The 23,749-nt window shown below is 39.1% G+C and overlaps 2 protein-coding genes and 1 pseudogene across 4 annotated transcripts in view; 1 reads left to right on the top strand and 2 right to left on the bottom strand.

Moving 5' to 3' along the window:
• Positions 1-23,749, bottom strand: part of LOC144664006 (uncharacterized) — a 358,501-nt gene that overhangs the window by 115,306 nt on the left and 219,446 nt on the right. The window contains exon 12 of the mRNA XM_078525100.1: positions 7,984-8,085. Within this exon, the coding sequence (XP_078381226.1) occupies positions 7,984-8,085 (102 nt within the window). The remainder of the gene's footprint in view (positions 1-7,983; positions 8,086-23,749) is intronic.
• LOC144664014 (uncharacterized) overlaps positions 1-23,749 on the top strand; it is a 253,535-nt gene that overhangs the window by 153,568 nt on the left and 76,218 nt on the right. The window lies entirely within an intron of this gene.
• LOC144664010 (uncharacterized) overlaps positions 1-23,749 on the bottom strand; it is a 78,692-nt pseudogene that overhangs the window by 54,770 nt on the left and 173 nt on the right. Inside the window, exons 2-10 of the transcript XR_013572717.1 lie at positions 23,647-23,746; positions 21,360-21,447; positions 19,906-20,061; positions 19,053-19,157; positions 18,498-18,614; positions 15,411-16,134; positions 12,839-13,024; positions 11,766-11,828; positions 10,639-10,740 (exon numbers count right to left, since the gene is read on the bottom strand). The product of XR_013572717.1 is annotated as an uncharacterized LOC144664010 (transcript). The remainder of the gene's footprint in view (positions 1-10,638; positions 10,741-11,765; positions 11,829-12,838; positions 13,025-15,410; positions 16,135-18,497; positions 18,615-19,052; positions 19,158-19,905; positions 20,062-21,359; positions 21,448-23,646; positions 23,747-23,749) is intronic.

The following is a 23,749-nucleotide window of genomic DNA, read 5'->3' as shown; positions in this document are numbered from 1 at the left end:
AGGTACCCGTTTCAGAGAGAGTTGGCTGTACACAAAGCCTTAGATGGCGTCGTTGGATCCGTCTCCCGTGAATGTCAGTTAAAAATATATATTCTGTGTAGTCTAGCCTGTAAACAAGCTCTCCTTCTTTCTCCTGTGGAGGATTGGGCGAAATAAAAGCGGGAAGGAAAGGTGGGGAAGGGGTGGGGGAAAAAGGGATCATATATCATGTATATGCAGTTGTAATACCAGTCACGGTAAACAATTTATAATAAAACGCTGAACATTTATGACTGTTTACACCAAGGTGTATATTGGTGTAAAAATAAAAGAAAGGGTGCTTTTCACTTCATTAGATTAAAGCTAGGTGAAGAAAAGTACACGTAATCAGAAGTTTGTTATGGACTTCTGACGTGATGCCATATTTTGTATTTATTTCTGCAAAGTACAACAAAGCATTTATACCAAAGTAGCATTATTTAAAAAAAATGAGCATAATTACAGTTGAGCATTATATCGGACAAAAAACAAGCATTGTTAGAAGCATAACATTCCCTTTTTACCAGCGTAATTGGAAGGGCCTCTGGTATTCAGTTAGAAAGAACTTGCATTCAAAAGATACCGCGTTCTAGAAACAAGTCACCCCGTTTTGGCTGCTGATATTTTGGAACTTTTGTGTGTTCAAAATACCATATCTCGTTCTAGATATCGTCTGATATTGAAAATCCCGTTCTAGATCGGGAACCCAAAACCACGATCTCATTGGACGGCACAGAGCCGTTTTTGGGGAATACCCCAGCTTCGACAACTCCTTCCTAATAAAGTTCGCCTATTGAATTGAGAATTAAGGTGATTATAAAGTTATTACTTTATATCTCTTGTTGTTTGGAAACTTGAGTCGTATTAATATAATTACAAACGTCTTATTTACGAAGGAATAGACTGCGGATAATATTTGAAACTTAAACCGTTTTTCCCCTAATAGCTTCCAAATCAACTCAAAAACACACTGGAAAACAGGTTTAAAAACAAAATATTTATATAATGACTATGATATTTTTAATACATTTGGGTCCCCTGACGGCGAGGCGCTTGTCTCTCCCCGCAAGCTCTGGCGGGGGGCACCTTCCCCTGTTTACGCCGGACCCCAACAGAATATATATATGGTCATATTTTTTAACATTCACGGAAGACGGATCCAACGATAACATCTTAGATTTTGCTTTCACCTGTTTTGCCTTGACCTAATCAAGAACTTGGACAAAGGTAAGAACAAAAAAAACTATAAAGCGAAGCAACGCAACAGAAGAACCTTAGACCCGGGAGTTAAAAGCGCTGCCATGCAACTATTTAGCAACTTTCACAAACGGTGGCTACCTGAAGTGAAACTTAATTACATGTTCAGCCCAAAAGTTTTTCATTTAGAGCTTATATTAATATAGCAATAATATGGTGCCTCAACCAATACTATACCAAAACGCAGGGTGCTATCTGGTCACGGCGGTTGTCGATTTCATGTGCCGGAAGTTACGCAAGTGTGAAATACATTATCTGCACACCGCAGGGCCGACAAATCTCAAATAGCAGTTTTCGAAAAGAAGATTTGCCGGCCGAATCGATTTATCAACCACTGCTGCTGTCCGGAACGTTTCGGTCCGATTTTCGGATAGGATATGTCTTCTGTTTACACGGATAGGATAGGCCTTCTGTTTACACGGGGCCGTTCTGGAACCGGTGCGGGACGGAACCAAAACTGGACCTGCTATTTTGCAGGTCAAGTTATGGAACCGTTCCGGACCGGTTCCAGAACCGTCCTGTGTAAACACATGGATCGGTGCCAAACGCTTCCGTGTAAACAGAGGCCGATCCGGTCCGGTCCAGTTCGGAACGGCTCCGGTCCGGTCCCGTGTAAACGTATCCTAGCTGGTTAGAGTATAAAAATGACTGAAAAAACGGCAAGGACAGGATCAACACCAGGTGTCCGTCTTATAGAGATCTTCAATAAGGGAGAGTTGACTCTACAACTGTTTTGCCTTAGCCTAATCAAGAATTTGAACAAGGGTAAGAACTGGATAAAAAATATGCAGCAAAGCGAAGCAACGCAACAGAAGAACTTTCGACCCGGAAGTTAAAAGCGCTTTCATGCAACCATTTAACAACTCTCTCGAACGGTGGCTTACTGAAGTGAAACTTAATTACAAGTTCAGCCCAAAAGTTTTTCATTGAGAGCTTATGTTAAAATAATAAAAATAATGCCTCAACCAATACACCAAAAAGCAGGGTGCTTTCTGGTCACGGTGGTTGTCGATTTCATGTGCCGGAAGTTACTCAAGTGTGAATTAATTATCTGCATACCGCAGGACAAAGGGCCGACAAATCTCAAATGGCGGTTGTCGAAACGGAGATTCGCCGGCCGTATCGATTTATCTACCACTGCTGCTAAGCTTTAAGTTGATTTAAAGCAAAGTACTTCGTATTCCTGTTTACACTGATCAGTTAAGACTGGACTGTTTTCAAGAATGCATGGAAAAGAACTGTCACTTCAAGACGTGGAAATCAGTTACAAATGGCGCGTCAAGAAAATTGGATAACAGCTTCGCCGAGGGCTTAGGTTTTGTCGTAAATGAGGAAAACAGGATTTACAATGTATCAGCGAACACCACGGTAAGCAAGTCTATGTTTTTATTTTACTCAGTTGAAGTTCACATGGGGAAAATTAACCTTTGCGTGGATTGTTTACATAATGTTGATAAGATCAACAATGTCACGGTCGGTTAAATTAACGAATTTTAAGCAACTTTGAGATCTGAAAGCATCGCACTAAATCATTTCTCCAGGAAATCCTTTTAGTATCGAAAAGAACAATCATTTATCTGTCTGGTACCAAATTTTCGGCCATTTATTTCGCTTCGCTCATACTTAAATAAAGCGATAAGTTTGACCTATTTTGAATTAAATCAAAAGTGTGTCGAATAAATTTAATTATATTTTGTAGATAAAAGGACTTCAAGAGCAGAAATTGCTTTCGACGTACTAATTTGATGTTATTCTTCGATATTAAATAGGTATTTTTCTTCCAGAGTTCTTTATTTTTCGACGCGAAGCTAACAAACTCGGCATAAATTTTGAGCTCCGAAAGCGTCAATTTTGCTGGATTTTAGAATTATCGATTTTCTCGAAAACAAATCGATATTTAGCCAAACAAAGTATACTGTGATTTATTTCATATTAAGGCCTACCCATGGTAAGAGAATGAGCGAAATCCATAACAGGGCTCTTGCCAAGAATTTTCATTTTTGTTTGAAATTTGTGCATATGTCCTCTTAAGCTTCACGCAAAACTGGTATCCAACAGAAACACCATTCATTTATCTTAATTAAATCTGTTTTAAAACCTAAGATACACTTTTTACAAGTAATGAAAATCCAGAAGTTTTCGTTCAAAACAAAACAGAAAATATATTTCTTGTGCAATCACTGAGAAAAACGCTAAATTCGCCAAATCACTTTATTATGTTTCTTTTTAATTCTATATAAAAACGCGGTGTTGGATGATATACAACAGCGTTTTTGCAAAAGAACAAAGCAAAAAAAGCTAAAAAATGGAAAAATTAAAACCTACATACGAGAAGATTCCTTTTGGTAAACTGAAATGAGCTAATTCAGGATCAAATAGAAAAATCAACACGATCACCATGTTCCAAGCAGAGTTCACTTATTACCGCCTCACTGATGTGATCTCCATGCAAATACAACTTTCTCAGAACTATGTTCTCTCTCAGTGCTCTAGCTAGACCAGACCTTTTGTTCTTTTTCAATGCTTCGGCTAGTCCAGTAGCACCTTGGGCCCCAATGTTATTGACAGACAAATTCACCACTGTCAGACTTTTGTTCTTTTTCAATGCCTCAGCTAGTCCAGCAGCACCTTGATCACCAATGATATTGTAAGACAAATTCAACACTGTCAGACTTTTGTTCTTTTTCAATGCTTCAGCTAGTCCAGCAGCACCTTGATCAGCAATGATATTGTAAGACAAATTCAACACTGTCAGACTTTTGTTCTTTTTCAATGCTTCAGCTAGTCCAGCAGCACCTTGATCAGCAATGATATTGTAACACAAATTCAACACTGTCAGACTTTTGTTCTTTTTCAATGCTTCAGCTAGTCCAGCAGCACCTTGATCAGCAATGATATTGTAAGACAAATTCAACACTGTCAGACTTTTGTTCTTTTTCAATGCTTCAGCTAGTCCAGCAGCACCTTGATCAGCAATGATATTGTAACACAAATTCAACTCTGTCAGACTTGTAATGTTTTGTAATGCTTCAGCTAGTCCAGTAGCACCGTGGTCGCCAATGTTATTGACAGACAAATCCAACTCTGTCAGACTTGTGTTCTTTTTCAATGCTTCAGCCAGTCCAGTAGCACCGTGGTCGCCAATGTTATTGACAGACAAATCCAACTCTGTCAGACTTGTGTTGTTTTGTAATGCTTCAGCCAGTCCAGTAGCACCGTGGTGGCCAATGTTATTGCCAGACAAATCCAACACTGTCAGACTTGTGTTGTTTTGTAATGCTTCAGCTAGTCCAGTAGCTCCGTGGTCGCCAATGTTATTGCCAGACAAATCCAACACTGTCAGACTTGTGTTGTTTTGTAATGCTTCAGCCAGTCCAGTAGCACCGTGGTGGCCAATGTTATTGACAGACAAATCCAACACTGTCAGACTTGTGTTGTTTTGTAATGCTTCAGCTAGTCCAGTAGCACCGTGGTCGCCAATGTTATTGCCAGACAAATACAACTCTGTCAGACTTGTGTTCTTTTTCAATGCTTCAGCTAGTCCAGTAGCACCGTGGTCACCAATGATATTGCGAGACAAATACAACTCTGTCAGACTTGAATCCCCTTTAAGTGCTTCAGCTAGAACAACAGCGTCAGCGCCAGTTATCCGTGTGAGACTAAGAGCTCTATGCTTAAGCAATGAACCAGAAACACGTGCCAATTTTATGTGAAAATCACTGTTTTCTTTTTTACATTCTCTAATTCCCTCCAATACAACAGAAAAGCAGCCATCGTCGTCTTCATGGTTCACTTGAGACGTTAAACTCTTGACAAGAGCTTCTGTTGTTTTTTCGCAACGTGCCGCTATCATGCCACATGTGAATTTAAGCACCTCTTTCAGCTCATGGAAGTATCCTCTGTCAGAAGCTAAGCTGTCGGCGCTGACCTCTTTCTCGAGAAGCTGACAACACAGATAAAATGCTGCAAACCATTCTTGGAAACTCTTGTGTAGAAAGCTGTAACGTCGGCGCGGTCTTAGTTTGCTGCCTCCTGGGTGAACTGACAGAAATCCGAATCCAGGTAAGACAGCTGAATGGCTTCCAAGCTCACTTTCCTCAAAGTCCAAGTTGCCTTCACGCAGACCCTTCAAAGCTATCCGGCCAAGGTGTTTCAACTGAGTTTTGTAAGCTTCAATGAGATCCTCGTTGTTTTCTGGTAACCCTTTCTTCTGTATGTATCGTCTCAGGACACACTGTACTATTTCCATGTTCAGTTCAGTTCTACTTTCTGGAAAAACTCCCTGAAATTCTTCGCAAACGAGGCATAGAAGTGCAGTGTTCAGAGGATTTGCCGTTAACTCGTTCAAGTTTTCATCATTTTGTAGCTTGGACAAGAGCTTTTGGGCCAAACCCTCCATTGTCTTGAAGTACTTGACGATAAACTTCCGTGCATCTATTTTGGTAAACCCTTCGATCTCCAGCAGGGTGTCACAGTGTATTCTTACCTTCATTCCAGCCTCATGCCGTGCCGTAGCAACCAAGCGGCATTTTGGAAGTATTCTGCCCTGAATGATTTCGGTAAACATTGGCAGTTTATTCGCTGGAACCTCGTCTAATCCATCAAGTATCAGCAAGACGTTAGACTGGTTATGGCGAATGAAATTGAAGAATATTTCTTTGACGTCTTCTTTAACATCTCGAGGCAGAAGTTGATCATCAATGGCCTCCCAAAGGTCAGACTTCATATCACGACACCTCAGCATCAACACTGTTTCGAACATTGGAAAGCAATCTTCTGCTTCTTGTTTTCCTGTAGCCCAGTCATACACAAGTTTTTTGCAATATGTTGTCTTCCCCATACCAGGTTTCCCTTCAATTAACACTGTTCTTGGTTGTCGACATTCTTCATGTGGTTTAAAGATCCCAGACATGTTAACAGTGTCGGTTGTCGCTATTCCTCTCGTTTTCTTCCTGCTGACCACTTTGAGTCTGGTGAAAATATCATCAAGATGTAAATGAAACTCTTCACACCATGGAAACGGAGCAAGCCATCCCTCGCGGAGTTTGTAGAGTTCACGAATTCCATCAATGATCTCCGTGGGATCAAAAACATCTAGAAGTAATTAAGTGAAGACACTTCAAGTACGTTGTCTATTTAACAATTAGACTACGAGCCCGAGTTTTCTATGAGCGAATAGTCAACGAGGCGCAGCCGAGTTGACTATCGCTCATACAAAACGAGGGCGAGTAGTCTAATTGTTTTAGTAGAAACTCTAAAGGATTGCAGTCCAAAACCTACAATTTTGTGCACTTTGAAGACAAAAAAAAAACAAGAAAATTTACCGCTTAATGTGTTACGCGCCCGCGACTGTTTTCTATCGGCAAATAGAAAACAGTGGGAGAACCAATCAGATTCGCGGATTTCCAATAGAACACAACTGAGTTTCTACTAATCAGAGATATAAATCAGTTAGGCAGCCCTAAATATTGACATTTTATCAAAATAAGCAAATGGAAAGTGAGCAAATGAAGACGAAGATAAAATAGAAAAGGGAAATGATTTAAAATTTTTGCAGCAGACGGAATAAGTTCGAGCATTTCAGACGGTTACTTTGTTTAATCTTGGTTTACCTCGATATCTTAAACCACTGACATGCATATTTACTTTTTGGATCTTACTTAAATAATTTTTTGCATCTCAAGCCCTATTCAAAATGGAATTTTAGGAGGCTCCGAAAGGTTTTTACAGCGTGATACCTGCGAAAAGCGCGAGATGATGTGACGCCTGAGTAAAATGACTCTAACGGACCAATGAGTTGTTTTCATTTCAAGCCTATTTGCAATCCAGAACAGTCTAAAATTAAACCAGTCGGTTTTCCACGAGGCAATAAGCCAGCACATGAGACGGTATTCTAATTAACAAAACTTATTCAACTGGGCCCGGTTATTCAAAGCACGATTAAGCTAATCCAGGATTAGCACGAATTTTGATTTCAGCTTTTCAACTTTTTAGTGAGATTTTTTGTTTATATTATTCGCCATTTAGTTTTGCCGTCTAATTATCCCAAAATCCACAAAACGTTAGCATCAAAAACACTTTTATATAAGAGAAATGGAACCCTCGATTAACTTTTAATCCTGGGTTAGTGTTAATCGGCTTTCGAACAACCCGGCCCAGCACCTAGCCACATCTAACTTGTGTACAGGACCCTTCCCCCGCATCCTCTCCATTTGTTCCTCTCCGATTTTTCTTTAGGTTAAGAGGGCCGCTGTACACAAGCTACCCACAGCTCCCAGCGTATGCCAGCAGATCTTACCTTCCATCCTGGGTTTCTTTTTGACAGGAGGTGCTAGGCTCACTAAATTATCCAACTGTTCTTTCATGTTTTCAATTTCAACTTTCATCTCCTCAAGTTTGTCTCTGGTGCTGTCTAAGAATCAAAATAATTTCCGATTAAGTGAAATCCAGACAGTGACTTTTTAATGTCTTTCTTTGGTGGGCTATGTGCAGCGGCATATTGAGTTTTGTTTTCTATCTATATAGCCTCTTCTTGTCTTTTCATCTTCACTGAGGAAAGGGTCTTGTCATGAAAAATACAACTTAAAGCGAGCAACGAAAGACCGTAAACGAGCTTTATTTTCACTTATGGCCGAACTTTTCTTTTGCTGGATTAGCTGTTTTTTTTTTTTACTGTGTTAAAATGTCCATATTTCATTTAGAACTGACCTTCATCCTTAGTTTCTTCTCTTTGTGCCATCAAAGTGCCCAATTTGTCGCTCATGTTTTCTATCTCACTTTTTATCTGTTCGAGGTCGTTTCTGATTTTGTCTGAGGATAAAAAAAATAAAAATTTCGTTACAATTACATTACAATAGATGACATATATGACATATATTGCATATGGTACTTAGCCGGCTGTTTTACATCAGCGTTCGTTCGGTTGTGCAAGTGACTTTGTTATCGTTCATTAGCTATAAATAGTATTAGCTATATCGAACAAGAAAAATATAAATAGGTAATGAACGTTTATTCGTTTGTCTCACGATAGAATCGCTTTGAGATTTTGATCGCGACGTTTCGACTGCAATACTGCTAGTCTTCATCAGGCGATGAGGTCGATTGTTTACGCGTCGCTATTTATGCACGTTGGTTCGCTGTGATTGGTGCATTTCGATCCTCATTATTATTCCGACTAACAGATGGTGTTCCCTCATAGGTCCGCTTTGTAGTTGAACGGCTGATATGCTTTCTGATCGTAGGTATCCATGCTTCAGGAATTTCAATTCCGCTATCTCTATTGATGTTATTCGAATGAAGTCTTATTTGGATAGCCTCTTTGACCCTGCGTGTGTATCGGTGAGGGTCACGATCGATAAACTTGACTTGATTCCATAAAGGAATATGCCCCGTTTCGTTTGCGTGCTCCGAGACTGCGGAGGTTTGTGTATGAGCAAGCCTTATGTCTCTGTCATGTTTTTTATCCTGTCTTGCATCGCTCTCCCTGTTTCCCCTATATATACTTTGCCGCATTCACATGGAATTTTGTATACAACACCTTCTGGCTTGCCTGGTTCTAGGGTGTCTTTCGGTCGTACTAAGTAAGACCGAAGAGTTGTGTCAGATTTAAAGACGGTGCGAACGCCTTGTTCTTGTAGGCAGCGGCGAAGAACCTCTGATACACCTTTAATATAGGGTAAAACCGCAGTATATTTAAATTCCTGCGTGGGTTCGTTGTTGGCTGTTGGTCTTGTGGTCTTAGTAAGTTTTCGTATGAACGAAGACGGATAACCGTTAGAAACAAGTACCGACGATAAATGTTTCTTTTCTTGAGAGATAACTGATGGTTTTGTTATGAGGTGTTTGGCTCGGTCATATAGACACTTAACAATACCACGCTTCACTGACTAAGGATGGTGTGAGTCAAAGGCTAAGTACTGGTCAGTGTGTGTGGGCTTTCTATATACACTGGTAGTAAGAAGGCCGTTTGAGTCCCTTATAACTGACGTGTCGAGAAAGGGAATGCTGTTATCTTTCTCGGTTTCCATGGTAAAACGAATAGTGGGCTGTTGGCTATTAAGATGTTGTAAAAAGCCGTCGACTTGGTCTTGATCTAATATAGTAAAAGTGTCGTCTACACTATATTACTTTTTTTAATTTTGAACCAGGCAAACAAGAAGGTGTTGTATACAAAATTCCATGTGAATGCGGCAAAGTATATATAGGGGAAACAGGGAGAGCGATGCAAGACATCTCAAAGCGATTCTATCGTGAGACAAACGAATAAACGTTCATTACCTATCTTACACCACGATGAACAATATTCACATCTTTAATGACAAAAATATAAATGTTTGGAACCATAAAACTTTTGTCAGTTTGATAACAAGAATTCTGTTACCGGTTATCCAAACCTCCTTTGAGATCCTTTACGGTTATGATTTTCTTTGTTTTAACTTGATGAATTATTAATGAATTTGAAAAGGGTTTGTCTTAGGGGGTGTTTACAACTTTCGTACCAGTGCGAGTTCACCCCGGTTCCCTTTTGTGGCTTACTTTTCATTTACAACCAGAAATTGTCATACCGGATTGTCAATCCAAGATGGTCCCAGATGGCGCAATCAGGTTGGATATGCGATGGGGAGAAAGCAGATTCATCTCTTCTTGCATGTAAATGCGATACAAAATCAAGTAGTCATCCCGGAATGGAACTCGCGCTGGTGCGGGTTTTCTCATGAAAACACTTCCTTATTAAAATATGCTCATTAACCATTTTTACCATCAGTTCTATTTGTGGGCAGAATTACCATAAACACAAGCTACATGTAGGCTTTCTTGGGACCGCTCAATTTTGATACATCTATCAACAACCTATTATATACTAGTAACTTAAAGTAAAGATTAAAATGAACAATTATGTTTTGAATAATTGATATTTTGATTGATTAATACATACACCGTTGTTTCAAAATGACATATTTCAAATTTAGCATGGTTCCACAATAACCAGGGATAGGTGGGGGAACTATGGGAGACTCCAACCCAAGGTCGAATACTTCACCCTTTTCATAGACCACTTTTGACGGAAACGTTGACCCTGTCCTTTCATTTACCTTCAATAGAAAATGGTATCCCTTTTACATACTTACAAAAGGGATACTACATCACTTTTTTGAATTTCGTACTTGAATAACGTAACCCTTAAATCGCTCCATCGTTCCATTCTGTTAAATAATTAGTTATGCATTAAACCTGGATTAATCCAATTCATTTATGAGCTGGCTCACAGCTGGAGCCTTTGATTTTATGTTGCACGCAACCCGTGCAAAATAATTCCACGTTACAACCTATCGTCGACCTGTACCTTACGTAAAAAAAACTAACCTGCATCTTGGCTCGTTCCTTGTGCATCCCTTAAATTGTCTATCTTTTCGCTCACATTTTTAACTTGATTTTCCACCTGCTCAAGTTTGTCTTTCATGTTTTCTGAGGATTAAAACCATATTCAAGATATAAGGTGCTTTTCGTTTTCACAGGCCGACCCGTCGGACAAACTGTTGAAATGGCTCTACATTCTCCTATTAAACCGGGCCAACCGAGCGGAACGGCCGTTTCCATTTTTAATTCGTTTCCTTAATGTCACGCATCTGTGAGAATGTACTGAACCCGGAAGTAAGTCAAAGAACGGCTTGTCAAAATAAACGGTAAATTTCGGACCGACCGGTCAAAGTTCCGGAAATTCGCCGCCTGGACCGGACAATTCCATTTAATTTGCAATCGAAACTTTTGGAATTTTGGCTTAATAGGAAGCAACCTTGGTTCCTAGAAGGGCTAATAATAAGTAAAAATAGAAATAACAGGGTATTCAGCCGGAATCTGTTTGACAATCAAGGAAAGTTGGCGCTGCGTCTACTGTCCACTAAGAACGAAAGATTCACGAAACGCTCCGACTTGTTTTCAAAGTTCACCTACGAAAGACGAAGTTAGTTGGAAGGGAAAGCTAATATTTATAACATTTTGAAAATTTTATAGCGAAAAGAAAAGCAATGATCTGTAAGGTTCTTTACATGGATACATCGTCGGTAGGGTGTGTCGTCCGCGGATAAAAAAAGCGTCACAAAGTGTTCCACATCTGTCCCGGCTAGGAAAATTAAGTTAAATGCCTTTACGGTCGTTTTTGGCCAGTTTTGGGAAACTGGTTTTGGTGATTTGGAAAGATTACTTTGGGATAGTCCGTTTTTCGTGTCTTAAACACTCTTGTGAATTTTTTGATTGCCGTGGAAAGGTTTCTATTGAATCCCTGGTGAACAGAAACTAATGTTATACCAAGTCTGTTACAGAAGTCCCGGGAGAATTGTCCAGCTATATTTCAGATACAATATTACTTAAAACTCAAAACGTTGTTGTTTTGCCTTTCGGTAACATGAAAACGAGAAAACATTTGGCACAAAGGTGCCCTGATATTTTTTCCTTAATGTCTCTATTTCACTTTGCAAACATTTAACACATACCTTCCACCTCTCCAAGTTTAATCTCGGTGTTTCGTTTCTCGTCCTTCCATTGTTTAGGCAGCTCTTCATGAAAAACAGAAATAGGTGTTTATGAGGAAACATTTTAACTTTCTAAAAGAAATATCAACGCTAGAACATGACGTTTCGGCGTCATTTTGTCATTCATTCATTTTAACTTTCACCTGAATTTAGTTAATCAATGTACATTTTCCCTGTTCAGTTGTAAATCAGAATCGTAAGTGCAGTACACGCTTAGAAGAGGTGTCCGCGCGCATATGGGGGGTTAATTATATTGTGTTTGCATGTGGTTAGGGCCATGAATAAGTGTCCGCTTACAGGAGGTGTCCTCTATTGGAGGTTCAACGTTGGATATAGTTTCATTTTAGTCATAGACGTAATACCACACTTAAGCCCTGGCTAAACTAGGAAACATTGTTGCAGAAACATTGTTGCGGAGGCAAATGTTTCCCAGTTTAGCCACGCGGGAAACATATGTTGCGGAAACAAATTTTGTTTCACGGAAACCAAAAATGTTTCTGCCTCAAGTTAAAAACATTTTTGCTTCCCGGAGACAAAATTTGCTTCCGAAACATACGTTGCCCAGTTTAGCCACCCTGGAAACAATGTTGACCTGTTTATGCGCGTGCATCACACTTTGTTCCCGCAACATTGTTTCCTCGTTTAGCTACCCGAAAAGCAAAACATTTTGCTTTCTTCCCGCTAGTTTAGCCACCTACGAAACACGGCAAGGAACAATGTTTCTGCAACAATGTTTCCTAGTTTAGCCAGGCCTTTAAGCTTGGTATTTACACTTAAATTACTTGTATTATTTTTTATTAATTTCTGTTGCTAATTGACGAATACCGTAACATTCTTGACAGCTCTATGTTGTTACTGTCACCTTGATCCTACAAATGACTATCCCGTTAATCACATTTGTAAAATAATTGGATATCAAAAAGCTTTACTTAGCATCTGCTTGGAAAATGAACAGGAAATCAGACAGACATGGCGCAAAAAGTAAATCTAAAAATCCCTTTCTTGAAAGTTTTCTCCCTCATAATTATAATTACCTTGGAAGTGGGGCCACTCTCTGAAAACATTGGCATCACTCAAAAAATTGAAAACAACAGACGCTGCCATCACACTTGCAAAAGTTTGCCATGGGGCAGTTACTGATTCATTGCCGTCTGCAAAATCTGCAATACCTTTAGCGATAAGCCATTCAATACCAACGTCAAATGCGGCAGCAAAGAGACCTGCAACAATTATAAAGGACATTTTTGGGATAAGGAGTGACTTAAAGATGAGAGAATTTTCGCGCCCTTTGATTGAGTTGTTACCCAGCAAAGTGCGTGAATAAGCAGTGAGCCAGTGCACTTACAAACAGGAACAAACAGAAAAAAAGAATTATAAAATTTGAAACGATCTCTGACTTAAAAACTTTAAAAATACAAGCTTTCGGCTGTTTGAACTACAGCCTTCGACGGGTAAAATGTAAAACGGTAAAATATGCAGTGTGTGAAGTTGCGAAATAAAAATGCTAATAACTAAGAATATTTGTTAAAAAGAATGCGAAATAAAAATGCTAATAACTAAGAATATTTGTTAAAAAGAATGCGAAATAAAAATGCTAATAACTAAGAATATTTGTTAAAAAGAATGTTGTACTGTCCAGGTAGAGGACAGGAATTGTTATCCGCATTGGGAGTTAGCTTCGAATGCCACGCTTCCAACGTTTTTCTTGTTCTAAAGCCGCCTTTGTCAATGACAGATGCATTATCAAAGTCAATCGCGTGATTGTTGGACCAGACGTGATTGGCAATTCTTGAACCTTTTGCCGCGGTTTTTACATTTCTCAGGTGTTCTTTTTTCCTGGTGTTGAAGGCTCTGCCCGTCTCACCAATGTAACACCATGAACACTCAGAACAAGGAATTTTATAGACAACGTTTGTCTGCGATTCCAAAGAAGGTCGAAATTTTGGAGCCGGGAACTGTTGTTGAAGGGTGGTCAGTGGTTTGTTTACTACTGTGATATCGTGCTTTTTGAGGACACGGGTCAGAGGTTCTGTTACGCCTTTAATGTATGGTAGAGAAGCGAATGACTTGTGTGATTCGGGCGCCTCGACCATTTTGAAGAATGTTCCAACAAGTTCCTCCGGGGACAGCACTGTCGAGGGTCGGGTTTTGTTAGACTGGATGTTTTTAATGAACTTCGATGGGTAACCATTAGATTCAAGTGCTGAATGAACACGGTTGACCCGTGTCTGACCCGTGTCCTCAAAAAGCACGATATCACAGTAGTAAACAAACCACTGACCACCCTTCAACAACAGTTCCCGGCTCCAAAATTTCGACCTTCTTTGGAATCGCAGACAAACGTTGTCTATAAAATTCCTTGTTCTGAGTGTTCATGGTGTTACATTGGTGAGACGGGCAGAGCCTTCAACACCAGGAAAAAAGAACACCTGAGAAATGTAAAAACCGCGGCAAAAGGTTCAAGAATTGCCAATCACGTCTGGTCCAACAATCACGCGATTGACTTTGACAATGCATCTGTCATTGACAAAGGCGGCTTTAGAACAAGAAAAACGTTGGAAGCGTGGCATTCGAAGCTAACTCCCAATGCGGATAACAATTCCTGTCCTCTACCTGGACAGTACAACATTCTTTTTAACAAATATTCTTAGTTATTAGCATTTTTATTTCGCATTCTTTTTAACAAATATTCTTAGTTATTAGCATTTTTATTTCGCAACTTCACACACTGCATATTTTACCGTTTTACATTTTACCCGTCGAAGGCTGTAGTTCAAACAGCCGAAAGCTTGTATTTTTAAAGTTTTTAAGTCAGAGATCGTTTCAAATTTTATAATATGTTGTATCCTGGCTGCGGTCCTTCAATATTTTCAAGAAAAAAAGAAATGCAGCTAATTTTTTTTCACTTGTCTATTACTGCAGGTTCATCTGCAGCATTCTGCTTACCACAGAATATGCAAGGAATCGAATGTGCTATTATTGAATAATTGAGTTCATTATTGCTCGATTAGCGACACGGCCTTCCCCACTAGCACGCATTATCAAGGCAAACAAATATCGTTCTGTGATTGGCTATCCGAGCGGTCAAGATTGAGCCAACTTGACCGCTCGGGATGGGCCGTTGTGTTCGTGCAAGCGAAAAACTTCTCCATGACGCTGGTTTAAAGAGCTTTTTTGTCGTAACGAAATAGAAAATTTGCTCCTTTTGCACATTGAGTTGTATATATGTAGGTACTCGTGAATTTTTAACAACGTTCATGAAGTTTGGGAAGCACTTCTTTCGCGTCTTTATATGGTTCCCTAGCGGCGGAACCATCGATGACTTTTGTTCATTACCCCGTCAATCTCCAAGCAAAAGATAAGAGGAGACAGTAGGCATCCCTGTCGAATTTCAGTTTGATGGTATACTCCAAAGCACTTCCAAACTCTGCCTCGGAATACATGAACATGTACATGAAACATATGTGCATGCCTTCTTTTCTATTCGATTTAGTAGTCAGTAAGTGAGGGACTCGTGTATGTCACACCAATGAGTTTGGTACTTTTGTCAGGAACTTGTTGTCAGTTACTTAATTTAGTAAGAAATAAAACACGAGCCAATCTTACCTTCTCCCTCCATTTCAATTGCCATCGCTTGGGGGTGCGAATGATCCAGCTCTTTTCGTCGCCAATCAGCATTAACCTTCTCTGGGCCACTCAAAAACTCGCCATTCCTGTGTACTGTTACTTCTCGTTTTTCAGGGATTTTCAATGGTGCCTTCCAACCGTCAGCCACATGTCTGATTAGTTGAAGAAAACGTCGGCTCACAAGACTCCTTGTGCCAGTGGATTGTTCTTGATCATTCATGACAATCTTGGAGGCATATGTTGTTAGCTTTGCAGAAACCACCACATCTCCCAGTTTGGATTTCTCCTGGTTTAGACCACTGCAGCATCCCACAGAAATGGCTCCCTTGGGTCCCAGTACAGTGGCAGCATTTTTCAAGGTAATCAAAGAGCTGCCAGGACCAGTTGAACCTTCATTGCATCTCATCAATGCAACTTTCACATCTGCGTCTTGGTCGTTAACCGCATTACCAAAGTAAACGTAACCCAGACCATCAAAATACCATTTAAATGAATTTCGTAAGTGTGCATAGCAACTTAAGAACTCACAGTCCTTAACAGTCACCAACAGAATGTCTATAGGCAGACTTGGGTAGCTTTTAGTTGCTGGAAGGTCGCACAGCTTTGGAAGGTTAATATCGACCTCAGGTGGGTCGCCATTACCATCCTTTAAGCTTCCACTTTCAGCCCCAGACATTGTGATCAACCATATTCAGGAATGTTGCTACAAAGTAATAAGGAACAGAGTTACAATAAATAAAGCACTTTTATGAGTGACCCTAAGGGAACCCGCGAATTTTATTTCCAATTTTAAATACTCAGGATACCCCCCCCCCCCCCCAAAAAAAAAAAAAAAAAAAAAAAAGAAAAAAGAAAAAAAGTCGACAAGAACCAAAAGTGTTTTGAATTTCATTCAACGTCACTTGAAGTTCAACAGCAATGAAAACGTCTTGGTACATTGAATTTGAATTGTTAGCTAGTTTTTCCTCAATATATATTCATATAAAAATATATATATTTTTTCCAACCAGCAAATCCTATTTTTGGCTTGACTCGCGGTTGACTCGGGCTCGCGGTTGGCTTGTGTAATGCTACAACTCTCTACGGCCGGTGCTAAGGCCGATGCCACGTTTGACCACGTTACGTTTTCAAAATTATCTGGATTAGTGTGGATGGTGAAATTATTGAAAACGAGAGTGTGGACGGAAAACATTTTATTCGTTTAGTACTTTACGGGGCGAAAACTTCGTTTTCAAATTTATCCGGATTAGTGTGGACGGTTTCACGGGGCCTTAAAGTTTGCTGAATGAAAATTAAGATGATTCAGTTGTCACGCAACTAAATGAAACGGTCCCGTTATAGTTTGATCGACGGATTTACCCAGCATCTGTTGAAACAAATGTGACGACCACGTGAAACTACGCAGGTTTCAACAACGTTGCAACATGCTGGACGGGAAAAAGTCTCTTGTGAGTCGCTAAAGAAAGGAAAAACATAGCGGAAGAGGCTCCGGTGACAGTTCCCGAGTAATGTTCGCGCTCCTCGCGAGGCCATCTCTCTCTAATACACTCAAAGTTCCTCTTCGTTACAATGATCACGAAACTCTAGCAATTACTCGAAACTATAAAAATATCAAAATGTCACTCACGATGACAAATACAAAGAGTAAGTTTTCACTTTCCATTTCCTCTTTCTATGATCTAGACAGTTGCTCAGGCGATAACAGTTCTTTTACAACGAGTGCCGATCTTATGATAATAAAATAATTTCGGAAATAAGTATATTTGTGCTGCGACAGATCGCAGCGACAAAATGAGCGAAAATAGCGTTGTCGCAGCGTGTGCACATGTACACTTGCACGTTGTGGCACGTTGTCGAAAATACGCATTATTTGTTTTGTTTTGCACGAAATGCTTTCAAATGTACCCGTATCTTTTTTACTCTTGTCACGTTTATGTATTATTTGACCACATTTTTCTCCGGCTGTGTTGTAATTGGATTTACTGGTCAATCAATTGTTTTCGACTGAAAATGTGACACAAATAATGACTACAGACGCTGACATCTAACCAGAACGAATGTGTCAGAAGAGCCGTTGAAGGCCACAATTTTTTAATATTTGGAGAAGGCGGTACATATTGGGACATACTTTCCCGCAACTTTCCCGCCTGATAACGTTTTTGCATATGCGGAAATGTATTGAATATGTATACGTAATCGCGTGTATAAATTAATTTTCCAGCTCGCGCTGTTTTCGGTTTCGCCATCGTGATTTCCGAAGTTTTTCTTTGGGGTGGCCCAGAGGACGCCATGTCTTGGATCACATTTTTCGTTCTGGGGAGAGCACAGGCCAAAAATTGACCAATTTCGGTGAAAATTGCAGAAATTGTCCATTCAGGTGGTACAGATCATTGTAAATCGGCAAATTTACGACCTAATTTGATATTCCATCTGGTTTAAAAGGACCACGGAACGAACTGATTGCATTCAGATTGGGCCAGACTATAGTTCGAAGACTGTTCTTTCGATGACCGGGATCTCCGATGAAAGCGAGTCGAGGAAGTTTGATTTTTCGGCTACATTCCAGAGACGGTACCGGGATTGTCGATGTCGGAGTAGCACGCCTTGTGTAAATATTTGTATTCAGTACACGAGTCGAAAACTTAAACTCCCAAAACAGCTCTCTCTCGCGCTACAAATCGCCAAGAAAACGGCATAAAAACAAACTTAAACAATGGGAAAATGTTTCTGCTTTATTTTATTACAAGTACGAGTCGTAAAAGCCGATTTTAGAAAGCTTAAATATTTACAATATACCTCACAAACATAGGATGGTAAGCCTGTGGTTTAATAATAGCATTCCAGGCATCAATACAGCTAGCTTTAATGCCTTAAAGGTAACAAAGTTCCCTCTCGACCTTTTCTTTCGTTGGCAATCAACTCTAAGATATCAACAGCGTGAAACTGTGGCTGACAAGAGGCGATGAATCCGTGCATAGTTGAATGAGACGAACATAAACTTCATTTAGCTTTGGAGATAAAAACCTTCATGCACCAGGCTGTTTGAGAACTAAGCATTCAGCTTACCTTGAAATTTAGAAAGTTCTCACTGAGCCAAATTAACGTCTGTCGTTTGTAATTAACTCCATCGAACTCCAAGGCATCAACAACACAAAACTGTAGCAGTGAAGAGGCGATGAATTCCTGTATAACATCAAATTAGACGAAAATTTTAGCGTTTGAGATAAAAATCTCATGTAGTTGGCTGTTATAGGACTACTATTCGATGAAGCGCCCTGGGCGCTTATTAAATTTTTGGACCTTGAGAGTGGGCGCTTATTCGAGCTGGGCGCTTATTAAATTTTCACGACTTTCAGCAAATAGTAAGTTTACTTTTGTAACAAAACAACAAATAATAACAAAACGTGAAGATGTACCAAAGCAGAATTTTAACTGTTCATTGAAAGTTTCTGTAAAATGCTAAGAAAACTGGGTCATGGGGGAAGTCTCTTAGTAGTCCTTAGTAATTTTCAATAATCAATACTCCTCTTGTGCACTTAAGTTTTTTTGTGGGGTGGGGGGGTGGGAGCTTATTCGAGGTTGGGCGCTTAATCGAATAAATACGTCAATTGTCTAGCTTACCTTGAACGTAAGAAGGTTCCCCCTAAACCAAAATAACCCCTCTTTCGCAATCAACTCCAAGACATTAACAACATAAAACTGTTGCTGTGAAGATGCGGTAAATTCCTGTAACATTAAATGAGAAGAAAATTAACTTTATTTATTTTAGTGTTGAAGATATAAATCTTCATGCAGTAGACTGTTAAGATCTGTAGTGTTCTATGTGCTGGATTACGTGCTAAAACAGGATGCAGTCCTGTTGGAGGGTGTATCCCATCAAAGGTGTCTCTCAAGGCCTGGGATCCCACATCCATCAAAAGACGGCACAACCGAGCGTAGTTGGTCGTCTCTTTGGTGGATGCAACTGGTGGTGGAGCAGCTGAAGCCATGAACTGACGAAATGTTAGTACATGAACTGTATACACCTAATTGCAATAAAGTTGTCATAGAAAAAAGTAAAAAAGAAAAAAGGTAAATAGGAATTAATTAGCTAAGTTTCATAACTGGTAGCATTTACAGAAATTTCACGAGTTTTATCTGCACTGTAACAAAATTAATTGATTTATACATATTTTTAAGCATTTTGAGGCCATTTGTACAAATAAATTTCCTTTTTCCTTTTTTCTATGGCAACCTTATTGCAATTAGGTGTATATACACTGTAAGTTCCATTTGGTTTATCTTAGTAACTTTCTCTTTGCTTTTGTTATTCTGGTTTTTATCAGCTAAGCTGTGCCTGCGGATCACGAAATAATTATGGTCCTATCTGGGTTTACAAAAAAGGAGTCTGATCATAGCTAAAGAAGATGTAAGTAGTAATTAATTACACAGTTACCAACTTTATAAATGCATATGACAACAGAATGCTGTTTACCTTAACTCAAAAAGACAGTAATGTTTTTTAACAATTTATTTCTCTGCATGCAGTTTCTTATCCCCAAGTGCTGGCAATCTCTATAATGAACAACGACGAAACACTTGCAGATGAAGCCAGTGTTCAGTTATGAAATTATAAACATGTATGTCAAGCCTAAGAATTGAAAAGAAAATTGATAATTTGTTAGAACTATCATCATCATCATCATCATCATCATCATCATCATTATCATCATCATCATCATCATCATCAACAACAACAACAACAACAACAACAACAACAACAACATTGATTATTTAACTCAGATTTTTTAAGGACTTGGAACTGTTGAAACACAAACTTGATCAGTGCGTAAATGTGTTATTTTAATTAGGAATATCAATTTTTAAGCAATTTATGCTCAGAAAATATCAAAACAATGTGTCCGTTTTTAATCTGACTTCTTACTTTCACTTACTGGAGACATATTATGCGGGACCGGTATTTTTTTTAACAAGTAATTTGGTGCAATACCATTATGAATTATATCTTATTAATACAATCAAGTCAAAGTAGCGAATGCAAATTACACACTCTAATTGAGCTGGTTTCCATAAAAACATTTAACATTTAACAATACCCCGGATTCCCTCTATATAGCGCGCGCCTGCAGGGAATCACGGTAGTTGTATTCATCAAACCATGCGCGTGAGTCATTAAAGCGCATCGTTGCTGAGTCTCGCGCATGTTTGATGAATACAACTACCGTGATTCCCTACAGGCAAGCGCTATAGAGGGAATCGGGTATTTAGATCATATACAACTGCTATTTGCCATTTTGAAAATGAGTTTGAGATGAATTCATTAACAGTTGCAAGGCAATTATGATCAAGAAGTTACACACCAGTAAATATGGAATGTAAAAGCCTGACCATGCATTGGTTATAGCTCATAAAAATGCTATTCTCGTATTTTCTTCTCTTCTCTTGTCAGACTCATTTGTTGTGCAACTCGAGCCTCCACTGACCCTAACAGGCTGCACACTGCTCTTTCTCTCACATTTTGCAAAGTAGAAGTTTTCTATTTCGAACTCTCTCGCATGTTAAACTGTCTGTGTCTAACTTGTTTATTCTTTCACTACAGTGAAGCCGTTGTTTTTGCTTATTCTTGCATACCGTCTCTGAGCCCGTTTTGAATAAATTTAGGATTGAATGGTTAAGTTAAACCGTGATAAAAAACAGAATTATTCATCTTGACAAATGAAAAGGGATAGTAAATCAAGTGTTCGACAGATCAGTATTTGCATGGACAAATTAATAAAAAAGCGGCAAGCAAAAGTTTTCCACCGTTGTCGTTAAAAGCATTACTTCATCATGCCAAACTAAATATAACCTATTCATAATAAGACTAGAACGCACATTCCAGACATTCAAATGCTTAAACCGATCAAATTTGAAATGAAACTTTCTTACCTTGCAGAATGAACTGTCTTTTAATTCAGTTGTTTCAATTCAGTCTCTCGTAAAAAAATATTGGCAGTCAGACAGCAAGGAGTTATAGCTATGGAAATGAACAGTTGAGTATTATCTGATTAACATGTTACATTTAAGCATCTTCAAAATTACAAATATTGATCAAAGCAAAGAACAATAATAAGTTAAAATCTTTAAATCTGTAAGTTTAAGAAGTTTGGGCTTTTTTACACAGTTTTATGCACTTTCGTCCCGAGGAACCTATCTTATATGCAATATAAACGCCACTCAAGTGATCATGAATACTAATTTCTCATGATGTTCTCTGCTGTTTCTACACCTACAAGGCTACAACGCCTTGTACGTTGTATAAATAGAGATTACTCCATGGAAAATGCGCGCGTACGATTTTTATTCACGAGTTGAGTAGTATCAGAAAACGAACGAGTGAGCGTAGCGAACGAGTGAGTTTTCTGATACAACTCTACGAGTGAATAAAAATCGTACAAAGCATTTTCCATGGTGTAATTTGTTTATTTTATAGATACTGAGGTTTTTGAAAAGCAAATTAAATCGCTCGACTTTTTATCAGTTACGCGCGTGATAAGATAATAAGATAAAAACTTTATTACCGTGTCTAGGAAACCCATTCATCTGCCATAAACTAAAATAACTAAAGCATGTTTGTCTTTCAAAATCACATCTTTAATGAAGTAGCACAAGAAATGAGACGTCAGTTTATACTCTCACAACTTTAACAGAAACAACTTTTGATAGAAAACCTGACTGAGACTTGTACAAAACTTGCAAGTTCCAGTTTAATGTTTTAACACAACAAAACAGCGCTAAACGCTGAATAACTCAACGCGAACTCGAGCGAACTTTTACCAAATTAAATCAAGAAAACAGTCTGCCAAAACCAAGGACAAACCTGCAGCTGCAGTGTCTTAGTCATCATCTGAATCAAAACTCGCTACAATCCCTCGGAGTGAAGACGGCCCGTATTCTTGTCCTTCCTTTGTGCGAATTTACTCAAAGGTTTATTCAACTCGGCAGGAGGAATTTCGGTTATCTCGCTTCGTGTTTCTCTTAAGTTTTGTTTGAAGAAACGTTGTGACAGCAAGGCCGTCTTGTTTCGTTTTCTTTATAGTGTTTTGGTTTTCCTGTTCTGCAATATAAACGACTCAGTGGAGCCGTTAAAAACACAAACAAACCTTGAACGTGTCTCCGCCATGTCGCCGGTGTTTACGACGAGAATCAAAATGGCGATACGTGTTGTGCACAAGTGAGTTTTCGTCGTTCGCGCTTGTGATTGGACGAACGACGTTTTTTCACTAGTGAGTTTTCATCGTTCGCCTTTCCTATTGGCTAATGCATTTTACGTATCATTTGTACGCAATCGTTTTTTCGTGAGAAAATCTCAGTATCTATGATATAAAGTATCATTGACCTGGTAACTGATAGGAATAGGGAACTATTCCTGATAGGAATAGGGAACTATCGAATAGGGAACTGACAGTAAATAAGGATCGATCTTTTATCAGTAAATCTGAGTAACATAACAATTAGAGTGAAGGTATAACACGCGCTAGAAGTTACACACTCCACTAGTATCTAATGCAAAAAGACTAATACAGTTAACATTGAGTGAGAGTTTAGAGAATTTGTCCGCGTTTTAAGGAAGCATTCCTCGAATTTTAACGCCAAAATACAACTTTAAAATGACAACAATAGAGGAGACATTTTAAGTCTGATCCATGAGTCAAGTTTAATGCATAATTCACAACCCGGACCCCAGTTGTGACCAGTTGTGCACGTTGTCAAGTAAAATGCAAATCATCAAGGCTGATGACGTTCGTTGCCGATTTAGTTGTAACTTTCTACTTCTAGTGTCGATTCTAATGATCATTTTTTTAAAACTGACGATCGCTGGTATGCTTGTTTTTATTTGCTTGTTTCTAAAGGATCACTGACTAGTTTTGATCAGCGATTGTCGGATGATTTACCGACATGAACATCACATTTCACTTCCGCTTTCACTTAAGATATCCTTGATCGCATGGTTATTTTTTTCGTCTTGATGTTTACTCGAGACAGAACTGCTTATGGGAATGACTGCTAGGTCGCTACACATCTACAATGAAATAAACTACGCTGACAATTAATTAATTTAGGAAATAGGTCAGCTTTGTCTGCTTCCTTTGCCTAGCAGTGCCGAAAGAATTTTGTTCGTCCCACAAATGTGTTTTACGTTCCATCACGATTTCAATAAACGCATACTGCTTACCTTAAAAGTTAAAGTTTTTCTTAGAACCACAGTTACATTCACTTCGACGTTTGCAATCGACCCGCAGCCATCAACAACGTACAAATGCGGTCCTGAATTGCTG

Source organism: Oculina patagonica, chromosome 8, assembly GCF_052425735.1.
Source record: "Oculina patagonica isolate OP01 chromosome 8, crgOcupat, whole genome shotgun sequence".
Taxonomy (NCBI): domain Eukaryota; kingdom Metazoa; phylum Cnidaria; class Anthozoa; order Scleractinia; family Oculinidae; genus Oculina; species Oculina patagonica.
Note: the sequence above shows the minus strand (reverse complement) of the source record. Positions and strands in the feature narration are given on the sequence as shown.